General features: G+C 39.5%; 1 protein-coding gene across 1 annotated transcript in view; it reads right to left on the minus strand.

Annotated features, from left to right (window-relative positions):
* The window catches only part of TAFA4 (TAFA chemokine like family member 4), a 217353-nt gene that overhangs the window by 43152 nt on the left and 156169 nt on the right, over nt 1–18032 (minus strand). Inside the window, exons 4-5 of the mRNA XM_069472055.1 lie at nt 15795–15950; nt 2135–2263 (exon numbers count right to left, since the gene is read on the minus strand). Coding sequence (XP_069328156.1) covers nt 2135–2263; nt 15795–15950 — 285 coding nt within the window. The remainder of the gene's footprint in view (nt 1–2134; nt 2264–15794; nt 15951–18032) is intronic.

The raw sequence follows: 18032 nt of genomic DNA on the forward strand, positions 1-18032 counted from the left end.
CCTAACTCATAGGTGACTAAGATTTTGGTGGAAAATGGCTGAAAGGGGCCAAGGAGAGGAGACTGGAATTATCTTAAGGCAGGGTTTGCTTAGCAAACACAATGGGTCTGCAGAGGCTGGAAATTTCTGAGGAGTGGACTTCCACTGCCCTGGATAGAAAAGCATGTCAAGTCATTAGCCTAGTCTTCTCAATATCACTGAGAAGGACAAGCTGGTTGATAACTGTGATTAATGTTGAAAATAGTCATGATTTTAACTAGATAATAACAAACTAATCAGCCGACAAGCATTGTATTGACAATTTGGGGTATGATAATATCAGCTACAGTTTTCATTTAATTTAAAATTTATTATAAAATCACATTTTATAATTTGGTTTAGATTGAATACCTCTATTAATAGAATAATATTTAAATATATATTTGATAAAATCTTGTTTGTTGTAATGTCTCATGTTCATGCTTAGGAGAAACTGGCCTGCTTTTGACCTCAAGTGGTTAAAGATGAATGAGAACTCTAAGTGTTTAAGTAATTCAAAATATTCATAAAGGGGAAAATGTAAGGGAGGCAAGAAGACATTTACTCTCTGTATCATTTCCTAAGAAGTCAAAGCTCAATAGCAACCAGAACCAAAGAGTACGTCCAACTCTCATAATCTCAATGACATTGATCGTATCAATTTTCATTCAAGAAATAGGGCCAGGTGTGGTGGCTCACACCTGGAATCCCAGCACTTTGGGAGGCCAAGGTAGGAGCACCGCTTAAGGCCAGGAGTTCAAGACCAACCTGGGCAACATAGTGTGACCTCATCTCTACAAAAAATAAAAAAAACTAGCCAGGCATGGTGGCACACAGCTACAGTCCCAGCTACTCAGGAGGACTGCTTGAGCCTCGGGAGTTTAAGGCTGCAGTGAGCTATAATCGCACCATTGCACTTCAGCCTGGGTGATAGAGTGAGACCTTATCTCTAAAAAATATATATATACATACATATAGTCACCAAGGCATTCAGCTGACTCTGAGACTAGCAGGGTAAGCCAAAACAGACCCAGGGCCTGATTTCATAGCTCTCACACCAGGCAGAAAGCTCTAGGTACTAAACAAGTAAGTATAGCAATCTGTGTAAAGTGTAACCATAATAAATGCTCAGAAATACAGGGGACAGGAATTCAATCAGGGAAGGATTTCCTGAAGAAATAATGGTTAACTAGAAAATAAGGGAGGGAAACACATTCCACGAAGAGGAAACAGCCACTGCAAAGGCACCATGGTAAGAGGACTAGCAGAAGTCAGGATGTTTGGGGCAGAAAGAATGAAGGGGGGGTGGCTTGCCAGGTTATTTGTTAAGGTCCATCCAGGCAGAGGTCTATAGTGGACCAAGTAGCCAGGGGAAGCCATTGAAAGATTTCAGGGTAGACTAGCTTAGAAGATGTGCATTTTACAAAGAGTACTGTAGTCATTGTATGGAGACCAGAATGGAAGGTAACAACCGCGTAGTCCAGATGAGATGGTAGATTAGACAGGAGCTATAAGTACAGTGTTGCAAAGTCATGGCAAGACTGGATAGTAAAAATCCTCAGGACAAGGTAATCAACTGGCCATGGGGAGATAAGGAAGAAGTTAGGTTTCTGGCTGAAGAACGGGGTAGAAAATGGCACTCTTCAGAGGAAGGGAGAACTAGAAAGAGGGACCATTTGGGAAGAAAACTGTTGACTTACAAGACTTGAATAAGTCTTCAACCATTAAGTCTCCTTCAAGGCAGTAGGTATTTCTACTTCAGCAAATCATCTGTATGTGAATTCTTGCCCTCGTATTTTGGTACACTGGCCTGTCAACTCTGAAATGTTTACATTAAATCGGGCTCATGAAGAAGCTGAAATGAATTTAGTGGCCCTGCCTAAAATAACAAGTTCACCCAACACATCATTGCTATCTAAAATCTGACACAAAGTATGAGGCTGGGAAATGGGCTTGTCTAAAAGGCCAAAGCCATAGGGTGGCACTGCCCACGCAGGTTTGTCAACATAATGTTCTGTTGATGGCAACATAAAATCTGGAGCAGGGGTGGTGGTGGTGGGGGGGGGGAGACCCACAGTTATATAAGTTGAAAATTACAGTCGTGTTTCGTCCATACTTGCCTTCGTAGTTTTGACTTTATTGCCACTGCTACAGGACCAACCTGAGTAATCTGGCAGCACTTTACAATCCTCTCCTTCCAAACAAGGATTCATATGACACCACCACTTCTGAATCACGATGGAGGCTGGAAAACAAAGGCCAAATGGTACTTGTGATGCTGTTTCTTCCACCAAATATGGAGAAAATAAAGCTCAATACAGAGCAGCACACTGACTTCAAAGATTGCTAAAATGAACTAGATCACCATAAGTAAATTTAAGGAGTCCAATCAGCCATGTACTCTACAAAATAAAGTATTTCATTTTTGCAGTTGGCTTTCTGAGTGTAATATAGCTAGAGAGAGCTTGGGCTTTGTGCTGGGCCTGTCTGGGTTTGAATCTAGCTGTGCTACTTTCTAGATTTTTGAATGACTTTGGACTAGTTACCTACCTTCTCTTAGCCTCAGTCTCTTGATTTGGAAAATAGAGATAAAAATAGATCCTTCCCGCTGGATGTCAAGAGGATAAAACTAGTCCGTGTGAAAGTCTTTGCTGACTTTGAGCCAGTCACGATGTTCACAGAAAATGTTAGCTATTATTATGGTCGTCATACTATGGTGGGTGTTGACACTGCCATGGTTGGTGCTCTTTGTTAACAGTGAAGATTAAAGGCATTAAAAATTCCCATCACACATCGTACTCCTCTCTCCCCGCCATTCCAGTGAGGGGTGAGCAACCCCTTGAAGTTAATCCTTATGTTCCTACATATGAATATTCTAGACTGGTTGGCTCCCCTGCGAATTCACTTTTCTCCTTTCCTCGCCATCCCTGCAACAGTCTGCCAATAAAATAATTTGTGTTTTAAGCCCATGAAATAGAAAACAGCACCCCAGTTCTCTAGGTTTAGACACATAGCAGAAGCGGAGGAACCTCCATCACCTTGGCTGGTTATTCCCACAGATTCAGAGGGCAAAAAGGATAGTGATTGATTTTGAAAGATGAATGCAGCCAATAGGCTGGTATGAGACAGAGCTCTAGGGTTGGGAATTGCAGTGGGAGAAAGGATTAGTCCTATTTTCTTGTTCAAACAGCAACACTTATATAGAAAACATCTCCCAGTGGATATTTTGTTTTTTCCTTTGAATAACAAAGAATTTTATTATTTCTCAACTAGAAAGATATATAGCCCACAGATTCCTTTTTTTTTATTTTAAAATATTTACTTGACAAAGATTGCATATAGTAAAGCTCTACAACATGATGATTTGATATACATTGTGTAATGATTACCATAATTAGTAGATCCATCACCATCATCTAATCTATATATTAGATCCCTAGAACTTGTTCCCTTATAGCTGAAAGTTTGACCCTGGGACCAGCATCTCCCTCAGCCCCTGGTAGCCACCATTCTACTCTCTGCTTCCATGAATTTGACTTGTTTAAATTCCACATATGAATGAGATCATACAGTATCTGTCTTTCTATGCCTGGCTTATTTCACTTAACACAACCTCCTCCAGATTCATCTAGGTTGTCACAAATGGTAAGAATTCCCTCTTTATAAAGGCTGAATAGTATTCCATCGTTGTTTATATACCACATTTTCTTTATCTATACATCTGTCAGTTGACACTTAGGTTGTTTCCTAATTCTTGGCTATTGTGAATAATGCTGCAATGAACATGGGAGTGCGAGATACCTTGAAGATACTGATTTCATATCCTTTGATTATATATCCCAAAGTAGGATTCTGTGATTGTACGATAGTTCTATTTTTTTGTTGTTTGTTTTTTGTTTTTTTTTTTGAGGAACCTCTGTACTGTTTTCCATGATAGTTGTACTAATTTACATTCCCACCAACAATGTACTAGGGATCCTTTATCACCCTGGCCAACACTTGTTTTTTCTCTTTTTGATTATAGCCAACCTAACAAGTATGAGGTGATATCTCATTGTGGTTTGACTTCCATTTCCCTGGTGATTAATGATGTTTACCACCTTTTCATATATCTATTGGTCATTTATATGTCTTCTTTAGAAAAATGTCTATTCAGATCCTTGGCCTACTTGTTAATCAGATTATTTATGTTTTTTGCAAGTGAGTTGTATGAGTTCCTTTTATATTGTGGGAATAAGGATATTAACTTCTTATTAGATGGTCTGCAAATATTTTCTCCCATTCTATAGGTTACATTTTCATTTTGTTGATTGTTTGCTGTGAAGTTTTTTTAGTTTGCTGTAGTCCCAATTGTTTATTTTTGCTTTTGTTGCTTGTCCTTTGGGTGTCATATCCAAAAATTCATTGGCAAGACCAATGTCAAGGACCCTTTTTCCCCCTATGTTTTCTTCTAGGATTTTTACAATTTCAGGTTACATTTATATCTCTAATCCATTTCAGGTTAATTTTTGTGTATGATGTAAGACAAGGGCCTAATTTCATTCATTTGCATGTGAATATCCAATTTTCCCAGCACCATTTACTGGAGAGACTATTCTTTCATTTGTATATTCTTGGCACCCTTGTCAAAGATTAGTTGACTATTTATGTATAGGTTTATTTCTTGGTTTTCTATTCTGTTCCATGATGTGCCCATTTTTATGCCAGGACTATACTGTTTTGATTACTATAGCTTCATAATATAATTTGAATCAGGGTCTGATGCCTCCAGCTTTGCTCTTTTTTCTCAAAACTGCTTTGGCTATTTGGGGTCTTTGGTGGTTCCACACAAATTTTAGTACTATTTTTCTATTTATTTCCATGAAAAATGCCATTGGAATTTATCTATAGATGGCTTTGGGTGGTATTGACATTTTTTTCCAGCATGTTATGGGGGTACAAAAGTTTAGGTTATGTATATTGCCCTTGCCTACCCACCCCCCACCCCCCACCCGAATCAAAGCTTCAAGTGTGTCCATCCCCTAGACGGTGCGCATCACAATCATTATGTATGTATACACCCATCCCCTCCCCGCCCCAACATCTGCCCAACACCCGATTAATATTATTCCTAAATGTGCTCTTAGGTGATGATAAGTGAAGCCAATTTCATGGTGAGTACATGTGGTACTTATTTTTCCATTCTTGGGATACTTCACTTAGTAGAATGGGTTCCAGCTCTATCCAGGAAAATACAAGAAGTGCTATATCACCATTATTTCTTATAGCTGAGTAGTACTCCATGGTATACATATACCACATTTTATTAATCCACGCATGTATTGATGGGCACTGGGTTGTTTCCACATCTTTGCAATTGTGAATTGTGCTGCTATGAACATTCGAGTACAGATGTCTTTTTTATAGAATGTCTTTTGTTCTTTTGGGTAGATGCCCAATAATGGGATTGCTGGCTCAAATGGTAGGTCTACTTGTATCTGTTTAAGGTATCTTCACATTGCTTTCCACAGAGGTTGCACTAGTTTACAGTCCCACCAGCAGTGTATGAGTGTTCCTGTCTCTCTGCATGCACGCCAACATTTATTGTTTTGGGACTTTTTGATAAAGGCCGTTCTCACTGGAGATAAGTGGTATCTCATTGTGGTTTTGATTTGCATTTCCCTGATGATTAGAGATGTTGAGCATTTTTTCATATGTTTGTTGGCCATAGTTCTGTCTTTTGAAAATTTCTATTCATGTCCTTCGCCCACTTTTTGATAGGGTTGTTTGATTTTTTCTTGCTGATTTTCCTAAGTTCTAAATAGATTCTAATTATCAGCCCTTTATCGAATGTGTAGCACGTGAAAATTTTTTCCCATTCTGTAGGTTGTCTGTCTGTTCTCATGACAGTTTCTTTGGCTGTGCAGAAGCTTTTTAATTTAATCAGGTCTCATTTATTTTTGTTGTTGCTGTGATTGCCTTTGGGGTCTTCTTCATAAATTCTTTCCCTAGGCCAATGTCTATAGGAGTTTTTCCCACATTTTCTCCTAGAATCCTAATAGTTTTACACCTTAGGTTTAAGTCTTGACATTTTAACAATATTAGTTCTTCTAATCCATGGACACAGGATATCTTTCCATTGATTTGAGTCTTCCACAGCTTCTTTTATGGATAGTTTGTTGTTATGGAAATGCAGCTAATTTTAGATGTTGACTTTGCAGCCTGCACCTTTACTGGATGTATTAGTACCAAACCTTTAGAGAGGAATTACTTCCAAAAAATTGAAGGGGAGGGAATACTTTTAGATTTTACAAAGGCAGCATTACCTTTATACCAAAGCCATGTAAAGATACTACAAGCAAAGAAAATTATAGGCCAATAATTTTGACAAACAAAAATCTAAAAATCATCAACAAAATAACAGCAATCCAAACTGAATAATACATTTTAAAAAATTATCCACCAAAATCAAGTGGGATTTATCCTTGGGATCTAAGAATGTCTCAGCATATACCAATTAAAATACAATCAAATGATACTCCAACATTAACAGAATGAAGAAAAAATCACAGGATCATCTCAAAGCATTTGACAAAATTCAACATCCTCTCATGATAAAAACTCTCAACTAAGTAGGTATAGAAGTAAATGACAAGCCCACATCTAACATCTTGAACAGTAAAAAGCTGACAGCTTTTCCTGTAGGATCAGGAACAAGATAAGATGCTCACTCTCACTACTTCTATTCTACCGATAGTCCTAGTAGGCAAGTAAAAAGCATCCGAATTGGAAAGGAAGAAGTTAAATTGTCTGTTTGCAGAGAACACAATCCTATATAGAGAAAAACCTTACTGACTGCCTGGATAAATTTGACTCAAATTACCACAGCCTGTGAAGTCAGAAACTCAAGTTTGAACAAAGCTTTACAAATCCTAATAGCTACTTTTTATTGAGGGCCAGGCACCCCGCTAATTGCCTTCCTGTATTTTCTAATTTAAATCTCACTAAAACCCTGAGGTTAAAAGTTAGTTTCCTGCATTTCATAGAAATGAAAAAACTGAGGTCGAGAAGCATTAAATGACTGGAGCATGGTCACACCAGCATCTGGAGGGGGAGGCAGTGGAATGCTAGAGCCCAAGTGCTAATGCTTAAATACACACACCCTCCCTTACACCAGAAACGTCTAGTGGAAACACATCCTTGTATCTAAGAAAGCAGTGCATTCAAACAGTTCCCCAGTCAGGCAGATGCTATGTGGTGGGATAAGAGAGCACAGGACGGATACATTATCACCTGAAGGGGCCAGATGTGATGTCTCGTCCACATGCAGCCACCACTGTTCATGATTCTGGCCAAATACTGAGCTACTATCTGATACATCAAAAGTACCTGAATCAGGCAGATTTGTGACGTAGGGTAACTGTTGGCTATTTAAATCAGGAAGTGTGCCAACACTGAGAAAGGAATGTAGCCACATAGGTTACTTATGTCATCAGAAACTGCCACTGAACCGGAGTGGATGGACACGCTGCAGTGAAGCCTGCAAAAGTTACATTCTTGTCAGTCCCAAATATTGTAACAGTCTCTCAAGCACTTTTACTTACTGTTCCTCTTTTGATTGTCCCAACAACCTTCATTCAGCAACAGGAATGGGAGGCAGGTGGCACCAGAAATAAAAGCCCGAGCTTTCTGCAAAGTTAGTAAAGTTGAGGGAGGAAGAACTAGAAGCTACAGTTTCCTCCTCTCTGTCCAGCCATCTTTCTACTGTAGCACAGTTTACAATAATATTTTAGGTTACTAAGTGCTGCCTAGTGTCACCGTACTCACGGTGCTGAGCGGTCATTCGTTATTGTCTGACTACCTTAGGTCGGTCCCAGCTGGATATAAAGGTAAGTAGGAGATGGTTCCCAACCCTCAATGTAAAATACCATCTGCAGGATTAGAAAAGTTACATAAATGTTGATAGAGCTTAGTTATATTTACCCAGATTTAGAGCTGAATTTAAAATACTTCTTTTGTCTTTAAAACTCTTAGACAAACCTTTTTCCGCTCAGGAGTGAGAACTCACGTACTGGGGAGAGGGAGCAGTTTCGTGGGAGATTCAAAAGCAGCCTTGGCAGGTGGCTAGTGGGCTGGGACAGTGAGGGGTGCACCTGGAAGCCTGCAGACCCACACAGGGGACGTGAGAGATCGTCAGGGAAGCACTGGACACCCAGCTAAGGAGGGTGTCGGTCGGGAGAGGAACCTTCAGGGGCTCTCAAGGACAATGCAAGATTAGACTTGGTTCTATAAGCAGCAGAGAGCCACAGAAGGTGTCTGAGCGAGGCAGTGCAATAACAGAGGAACAGTGTGCTGTGGAGAGTAGCTTGGCAGGGAATGACAAAAGAATGTGGTACAGAAAGAACTCTAAAAGAGAAGAGCAATTGAGGTGTGAGTGAACTGAGAAATTGGGAAACAAATTCCCTGCAGAGAATCACCAGCACTCACTTGCTGAACCCAGAAGGACACAAGGTATTTCTGATACCAAAACCTAGAACAGGAGATAAAGCAAAAACAAAAATGGACTCAGTTGTACACTGCAGAAATATACACCACTTCTTAGTAACTATAGGAGAAAAGAAGTATTTGCCTAGATTTTGTTTAAGAATTGAAATAAAACTAAATCTTAAAAAAGGAAGCATGCAAGATCCAGACCAAGCTCTTATGAGTTTATTTACCAGTTTTTCTTCATTAAATTGGAAAATATGAAGTGATGCCTTCTTGTAAAAACAGATTTGCATCACACTCCTCAAAATGGCAAGCTGCCCTGAAATTTAAAATAGTTCTATTTGCAAAAAAAAAATAAGTATTTTCCTACCTTACAGAAGAATACATTGAATGAGGTGCCCCTTATCAGTCGATAATACCCATGACGAAGTTTCTTTGTGAAAGACTTAACTAGCAAATGTTCTTTCAGAAAAGAGACATAAAAGGAACCATCATAGTAACCAAAATACAAGATTCAAATTCCTTTATGAGTTAAGGATTGACTAAGGAACTCACAGCAAAGGTGAGACCTCACTGAGGGTTTGACCTGACAGTGAATAAAGTGATTAAACAGCCCAGAACTTGAAGCTTTGCGTGCAGCCTGAGCCCAGTTAGGAGCTGAGACAAAAGACCCGGAAGGAGGATTCTATTCAAATAGTTGTTGAGAACATTTACGGAGCCTTGTCTCTCCAGGAGAACGAGTTTGTAGGAGGCATATATTTTTTTCCCTGTTACAAAAGATCATAGTATACTTGAAATGAGAAAGTATCTTGTCAGTTCTATTTTTAAAATAAAATTCTTTAAAAGCCCCATGGCCTTCCTGACTTATGAAAACACATAAAATCCCTATCTTCAAGCTGCCAACCTGTAATGAATTTCCAGTTTTATGCAGAAAGCAAGAAAAAAAATAAAAGGACAGTGAAGCCCTTCCTGGTTTTGTGGTAGTGACTAGTACATTCTATGGTGGTGTAATCTAGGTGAAAACTTAAGGTGATAATTAGCTGTTTTGCTTCTGATGCATTTTCCTTACTCCCTGTTTATAAAATGAGTTTGTTTTATATCTCTTGTCCCCAATAAGTATCACTTGGTTAAATAAAACATGATTGTGTATTCATATATGTATATTATAGATATAGATAAGCCCACCTTCAAATTAGCCTAACAGAACAGGCTCAATTTTCAAGAGTTGGTCTCTCATTTGTTGATTCAGTCTAGTTGTATTTACATAGAGTTAAGGTTTTTCTAAAAATAGTGTGTTTTAGCACTGCAACTGTGGACAGAAAGATTAAGAAAATATCTTACCAGAATATGTATCTTCTAGAATATGCTCCAAAGTTTTAATGTACTGTAACTTCAGATATTTTGCTCTTGTAGCTGTTATTTCAAGACACTGTGTTCTTTAAAAATTAAGCCATTTATTAACTTTTGTATTTCTCATTAGTCCCAGAAAAGAAGCCCTACCAACCTGACCCAGCTAATACACTTAAGAGCAGTAGTTACAGGACTCTTGTTTTCACACATTCTTCAAATAATACGACACTGTTATTCCACAAAGTACAGAGAGCACTGAGTGAGTCAGCATATGAGTATGTATTGACTGTACTTTTGTGATCTGGGTTTGTCCTCTCTGCCAAATTCAGACTCTCGCAATAGATCCATGTATATTGGGGACCTTTAAGTCAGGATTTCTCAACCTCAGCACTATTTACATTTGGGGCCAATTAATTCTTTATTTGGGGGTTGGGGGGTGAATCCTGTGCATTGGAAAATGTCTAGTAGCATTTCTGGCCACTACTCACTAGAGGCCAGTAGCATCCTCTCTCATGTGTCTCTAGACAATGACAAATGGCCCCAGGGCACAAAATCATCCCTGGTTGAGAAACATTGATACATAGTTTGTAGACATACTCCGCTCAAGATGAGAGACTGTGTTAGTTGATCAGACCTGCTCAAAGCTTTGTTTTACAAAAATAATCCTAATCCCTTGTAAAATGCCATGCCACCTCTATTTTATGTCTTCCTTCCTGCCCCTATCATGGCAACTCCATGAGTCTAAAGCTTGTGCACACCCACTTGTGCATTCTCTCACACACAGACGTACAAATCCCGGCTAATCATGAGCTCACCATGAAACAGACGCTGACAAGATGACCTGTCATTCAGGGATCACATTTTTCCTTCTCAGAAATCCTAGGGTGCTTTATATAAACTTTGTCCATAGCACTTTATACCCTTTCTTATTGGCACACTCTCCTAAAATGCAAATTCCCAGAAGGCAGGAATTAAATCCTAAAATTTTATTTAGTCTTAGACCTCTAACATCAAGGGCTCTGTTTACCTCCCCAGTCTTGTTTTCCATCATTTCCAAGCCAGACCAAGCTACTTGCGGTTCCCACTCTCCTATGCTATGTGCTGCCTGGTTCTCTAATTCCTTCTACCCCCATATCCCTCTACCTACTATAATTGTTTCTCCAGGGTCACCATCCCTGACCCCGTCTCTGTTCTCCCACGGAGTCCCTCATTTGTGAGAATTTTTCTCTCTCCTAGTAAACTACAGGCTCCTCGAAAGCAGGACCTGAGTCTCCTTAACATCCTATCCCTGAGTATCTAGGACAGGCACAAAGGTGCTAAATTAAAACTTGATGAATGAACCAGCTTACATAACTTACATGTCCCTCCAACTCCCTGAGGGTTTTTGTAAAACCCTGTCATTCACCTGACCACACTGGAAAAAAAAAAAAAAAAAAAAAAAAAAAAAATCTTTTTAAGTAGTAAGGAGAACATAGCCAATAAAATCACCCAATGAAAACACATCATAAAAGAAGACCCTGTCTCTCGTCACACAGTCCATAAAGCCATGAAAGTTGTCTGCAGTCCAAACAGTAACTCTCCTCCTTAACTGAATGAATTCTGACATCTCATAAAACTGGAAGAAATTGGGGCATCATCCAAAAAAAAAGCTTTGAAAAGTGACTGCCTTCCATTCGTAAGCTTTTGTCTTATTAATCTCTTTTAAATCCAATGTTTAGAGAGCATTCATTTTGACAAAATAAATTAAGCTTCCTTATCATATACACTTATCTCATTTTATCATAAAACCATTCAGCATTATCTCTATAGAGCTGTTTTTTGATAAATGCGTAGAATATAGTTTCTACCACCGGACAGCCTCGTCTGTGCCCGTTGAAGATTCAAAAGGAAGAATGCTTACCCACTGAATAGTTGTCTGTTTTAGGACCCCAATAACCAAAGCCTCAATCAAATAATTCCCTATCCTTTCTCCTAAATCCCTAACATGTATCCAAGACACATTTCAATAATTCAGGGGGGGTTCATAAGTTAATTATAACAAAAAAGTTTGGTGGGGGCAACAGCTAATTATTCTCCCTGTTTAACTAATATAAGCTATGGTTTTATGGAAAAGCAATGAAAACACTAGATAAGTATCTGTGGTATGGATTAACAAAAACGCAAAAGGATATTCTGGTTTCTATGTCAACATTAATTAGTGCCCTACTCCAACATCTTCTTGCCTTTGTTTTAATTTAAATGTAAATTCAGGTGAATTTTATATTTTAGATCCTCTCTATTCTTATTGACAAATAAGATAAGAGGAACATATCAGCAGAGAATAGGTCTTCCCACATGCCAATTAACAGCATGATACTGCATAATTATTATGGAATAAAGATTAAGCAGGTAAAGCTTAAAAAGCCCTAATGGAAACATATTCAGATAAGGCATAGAAGATCAGGGGGATGTGAAAACAGACACACATCCTAACTAAAGCCTAAACTTCCTACGCTTCTCAGTGACTTTGATCCAATAAACATTTATTGAACACTGCCTGTCTGCCAGACAGTGCTAGGTACAGAGGATGCAAGTAGTAAGACACAACTGGACTTCCACCTTTCAGGGTATTCATAGACTCTGGCCATAAATGTTACCCTCAAATAACATGTTTACAACAAGTTAATTCTCCGCTGTCCAATATGAAGCTTCCAGCCACAAGCGCCCCTTAAATTCACACTAGCCACCTTTCAAATGCTCCATAGCACTTCATGGCTAGTGGCTGTTGACCATACTAAACAAATGCATCATCGCCTATAGACAAATATATATAGTGAGAGAGCATTTGCATCATCTTGGAAGGTTCTACTAGACAGTGCTGCATAGACTCTGCTCAGATGCTAAATGACAGATCTCCGTCACTTACAGATCTTATGACACTAGGGAAACCATTTAGCCTGTGAATCCTTTTGCTTTGCCATAGACACAAAAAAAGTGCCCATCGATAGAGGAATGGCTAAATAAATCATGACCTAGCCATACAAGAGAATGCTATGGAGCAGTTGCAAAAGCCAAGTTAGAACAATATGTGCCAGTATACAAAATCTCTTGAACCTAACACTGATGAGAATAAAGCAAGTTAAGAAATAGCCAATGTGATACCGTTTGTGTAAAACACACATTCATATTGAAATTTGCCACTGTTTTCTCCAGACCTATCTCCAAATATATAAATATATATAAAAATATATCAACCAAAAAGATGAATGCAGTTACTACCAGGGTAGTGGCCAAAAAGGGATTTTGCTCATATATAAAATTTTTAAAAAGCTAGTTTAGAATAGGGCATTTATATTTTCTTTACTAAGATAAAGATGCTAATGGTAATCACCACCCTATCAGTACTTTTGAGATACTGATAAAAGGGCTTTGAATATTGTAAAACATTATTTAAGGCTTTTTATGTCCAAAGATTCCAAGCTAGACCAAGTATAAAAATAGTTATGTTATGAATCACAAGTTCCTTAAAGCCTACAAATCAAGCAGACACAGTTGTTACCTTTAGAGAGCAATCTGTGATTAGCAAAGATGAGTCATTTCTCCCTTGTGCTAAAACTTGTTCATGGGCTGGCCAATAGAGGGAAAAGAAAATAAGAGACCCAATCCCTACCCTCAAGTTGCTTATATACTTACAACAGGAAGACATATATTCAATAGTTTTTTGATGTTGTTGTTTTTGGCTTGGGTTTTTTGTTGGGGTTTTTTTGGGGGGGGGGGCGGAGTTCTTGTGTTTTTTTTTTTTTTTTTTCCTTTTTTGAGACAAGGTCTTGCTCTGTCCCCTAGGCTGGAGTGCAGTGGTGTGATCACAGCTCACTGTAACCTTGAACTCCTGGCCTCAAGCAATCTTCCTGCCTCAGCCTCGCAAGTAGCTAGGACTACAGGCACATGCCACCATGTCTGGCTAATTTTTAAAATTTTTGTAGAGGCAGGGTTTTTCTATGTTGCCTAGGCTGATCTCGAACTCTTGGCCTCAAGCGCTCCTCCTGCCTCAGCCTCCCAAACTGCCGGGATTTCAGCTGTGGGCCACTGCACCCAGCCATTAAACAAGTTTTCCCAACAAAATGGGATGAATGTCATGAACTGGAAGTCCAGGATGATACAAGACCATAGAGGAGAACTGAAAGGAGAGTAGGAATTAAGTAGACCAAGTGTGTCGTGGGGAGGAGGGCAATGACTCAGGCAACGGATCGTGCAGAGACAAGAGGTTATGGAAAGAACTCTGGTCCGCGTGGGCTAGAGCGCTTGAAAGAGAGAACTGAGAGAGCCAGAACCTACAGGTCTCTGTAAGACATGGTAAAAAAGAATTGGAATATATCTTAATGACAGTGGGAAGTCACTAAAGTGTGGTTTTCAGTAAGAGAGTGACATGATCAGTTAGTTCTGTTTTTCTGTAGAAGGATCATTCTGGCTACAGGGTGGAAATGGAAGACTGGAGGTAGTGAGCGCGGCAAGACGTCATGTTGGCTCCTACACTGTGGAGGTGGCAGTGGGAATGGAGAAAAGCAGCCAATTTGAGAGAGAGCAAGTGACAGACTGGGTATGATTTGGATTCAATTAATGGGAGCAGATAAATATACTATACTGGGGGTATTGAAACCTAGCAAGTCTCTTTTAAATGCCACTATTTTTAATGTTAAAGATCTTCATCATTTTTTATAGGTCCACAATCCTTCATCAATACCCAAATCCAAAAAGCTCTAAAAATGGAAAGGTTTTCTGTAAGATGACAGCAAAATCTGACTTGAATTAACATGATGTTCTTTACGTTGCCTTTTCCCATTCTGCATCAAAATTCATATATTTCATTGCAGAAATATTAGCACCTATGATTACGGGTCCAAGTGGAGAACACATTAGGTTTGTTGGGTAATAGATGGTAGGTGCCTATGCTACCCACATGCAACATGAACGAAATCTGAATTCAGTAACACATTTTGCCCCAGGGTTTCTGATAAGGAAGTGTAGATGGGAAATTTTCCACTTGTACCTTGCTGCTTTCAAGGTGGCTGAGATGGTACTAGCACAGACCGCTGTGACCACACAGCCCATATGTCTGTGTGTGTATGTGTGTGTGTTTGGTAGTGGAGGTGGGATGTGGGTAAGTCAGCTACTATTGTTGATTATACAGTCAGATCTAGAGTTAAGAGTGTGTGGGTGTGTTTGTGTTTTAACTGCTGACCCTTAGACACACATCAGATGAGACAGGAAACATTCATTTTCGACGAAGTTTCTCGCTACTGCAGAGCAACTGCTACAGGGCTAGCCCCATGTCTCTGTTCCCCTGGGGACTGATACTTGTTTCTAACAAGGTGTCTGCTGGAAGAAGCCAGGGGCATCAAAAGGAATCAATCCCAGGCCTCCACCTACGACCATCAACATTCATTCACATATATTTTTTTAACCACTAGCACAGGACTCTGCTAGGGGATTTAGAGACTAAAAATGAATGATACATGATCTCAAACTATTCCCAGGGAAGTTTCTCTGAAGGAAATGTTCTATAAATGTTTGTTAAAATGATAAACTAGAAATTTAAACAAAGGAGATATCAGCCGATAACACTGAGCATGAGGTGAGAAAGCCACACTGCTAATTTTGAGGATAGGGTACAAGAGAAGGGAGAAGAGAGCATCTGGGGGAACAGAGAGGTAAGATTTGGAGACAGGCAAAAAGGAACTGAAGCACATCTTCCCAGCTGTCCTATAATGTAACTCCCCATTGGCACCCCTTGACATTATTCAAGACTTATTAACCTTACTCATCAAGAAATTTTTGCAGTTGTATTTATGTTCACTTTTGGAATGACACAGATCTCAAAGCAACCTAGGTTTCTTTAGGTTGTGAAAATAGTAAAGTAGGGAGGTTTTTGGTAGTTTGAGACCCCTTTGAAATACTGGAGAAACTGATCAGATAGGTCTTACCTTCGACACAAGAAGGCTGGGCCCGAGTTGTGCCAGCAACCTGCCCCGGGAAGCAAGAACACTTGACTGTTTGTGACCGCTCTTCTATGCGGTTCTTATTGCAGCACCTGTGCACGGCGACCACCTCACAGGTCCCTTGCTTGATTTGGTGCTGGCCTGGGAGGTAATGAGGGAGAGAAACAGACCCAGTGCTGTTAGGAGGAAATGAAACCACCAAAATCATCAACAGTGCTACGATGACATCTTCCAAGTGCCTGTGCAATGAATGCATATGAATCTTTGTAACATTTTATTCTGGTGTAATTTCAGATTTCTGTTAAAGGTGGTGAGAAAGTGCAGTGCAGAAAACTCCTGTGACCTGTGGTAGGCAGAAATGAGGGTCCCAGGCTCCTCGACCCCTGGAGTCACACCCATGGTTATGTGACATTAGTTACACGGCAAAAGAGATTTTAAGAGAGGGAACATAGCCTGGATTATCCAGGTGGAGCCAGTGTGATCACACAAGCCCTGAGAGAGTCAAAGCTTGGCGTGAGGAGAGTTCTAGGTGCCGTTGCTGGCTTGAAGATGGAGGGGCCACAAGTCAAGGAAACGGAGACCTCAGTCCTACAACAGCAAGGAACTGAATTCTGCCAACAACCTGAGTGAGCCTGGAAGCTGATTCTTCCCCAGAGCTTCTAGAAAGGAATGCAGCCTGCTCATATCTTGATTTTAACCCAGTGCTGAGACCCTGAGCAGAGAATCTAGCCATACTGTGCCAGCCTTCTGACCTACAGAAACAAGCTGTTCAATGGTGATGTTTGTTACAGCAGCAACAGCAAACTAATACGAGGCTTTTCACCCAGGTTTCTGGATTATTAATATGCGGCCCCATCTGCTTTGCCATTCACTCTCTTTCCCATGTTTTTCTGAGTCATTGGAAATTCTGCTGTAGACATGATGCCCATTTACCCCTAAATACTTCAGTGTGTGTTTCCTAAAAACAAAGACATTGTTACACGATTAAAATCAGAAAATTTGATAGAATGCTATTATGCAATGTACAAACTATATTCAAATTTTGCCAGTATTCCAATAACGCCCTTCATAGCTACCTTTCCTCTGCTCAGGATCCAGCCAAGGTGCATGCACTGCATTCAGCTGTCACGTTTCATTAGCCTCCTTTATTCAGAAACTATTCCTCAGCCTTCATCTTTCTTAACCTTGACATTTCTGAAGAGTACATGCCAGTTATTTTGTAGAATGTCCCTCAGTTTGGTTTTGTGTGATTCTTCCTTTTGATTAAAGTAATGCATTTTTAGCAGAGTAGCCGAGAAGTGATTCTATATTCGTAGTGTATCGTATCAGGAAACATATCATGTCCTTTTGTCCCATTATCAGTGCTATTACCTTTAATCACATAGTTAAGATGAAATCTACCAGGCTTTTCCATTGTAAAGATACTGTTTTTCTCTGTATAATAAGCATTTTGAGGGGAGATGTATTAAGATTATATATATGTGTGTGTGTGTGTGTGTGTGTGTATATCCCATTCTCATTCAACTTTTATCTACTAGTTTTAGTACCCGTTGATGATTTTCCCCTGAATCAATTATCAATATGATGGTTGTAAGACTGATCTCTATCAATGTTGAAATTGCCCCAGATCTGGGTAGGAGGAGACCAAACTGACAGCTGTGTCATTTTGACATATCCCCATCATTCCTTGAGAACTTACTAACTTTCTGACCCTGAAGATGTTCCAGGTTTACATAGTATCTTCCCTGTCCCCATCATGTCTCCAAGGAGCCATGATTACTTTTAGTGGTGCATCGGATTTAGGAACCAAAATCTCAATGTGTATGATAACTCATTGCTACTTGGGAGTGATTCAGGGTCCCCTAAGCAAACAGGTTGAGGAAGTACATGTATATTACAGCATGAGTTCACACTGATGTCTCCAAGTTCAATCTAACACCACAGGTTCTTGCTACTATCTCCACAATTCTTTACTAGTATCTCCCATCACCAACCATGAGAAACCTGACTCCTATAGTCCTAAGATAAATAGAATGTAGTGTCCATATTTCACACGTACTGAAGTGTAATTTACACTGGAATCCATTTTATCAGTTAGGAGCGTTTTGTTATAACAACAGAAATTGATCTGCGCTAACCTAATGCAAAGAGAATTTATTGGAAAATTGTCAGAACCAAGAGAGAACGTAGCTTAACAATAAGGAGAACCATTCTCATGGCTCA

The sequence above is a fragment of the Eulemur rufifrons genome, chromosome 7 (genome assembly GCF_041146395.1).
Source record: "Eulemur rufifrons isolate Redbay chromosome 7, OSU_ERuf_1, whole genome shotgun sequence".
NCBI lineage: Eukaryota > Metazoa > Chordata > Mammalia > Primates > Lemuridae > Eulemur > Eulemur rufifrons.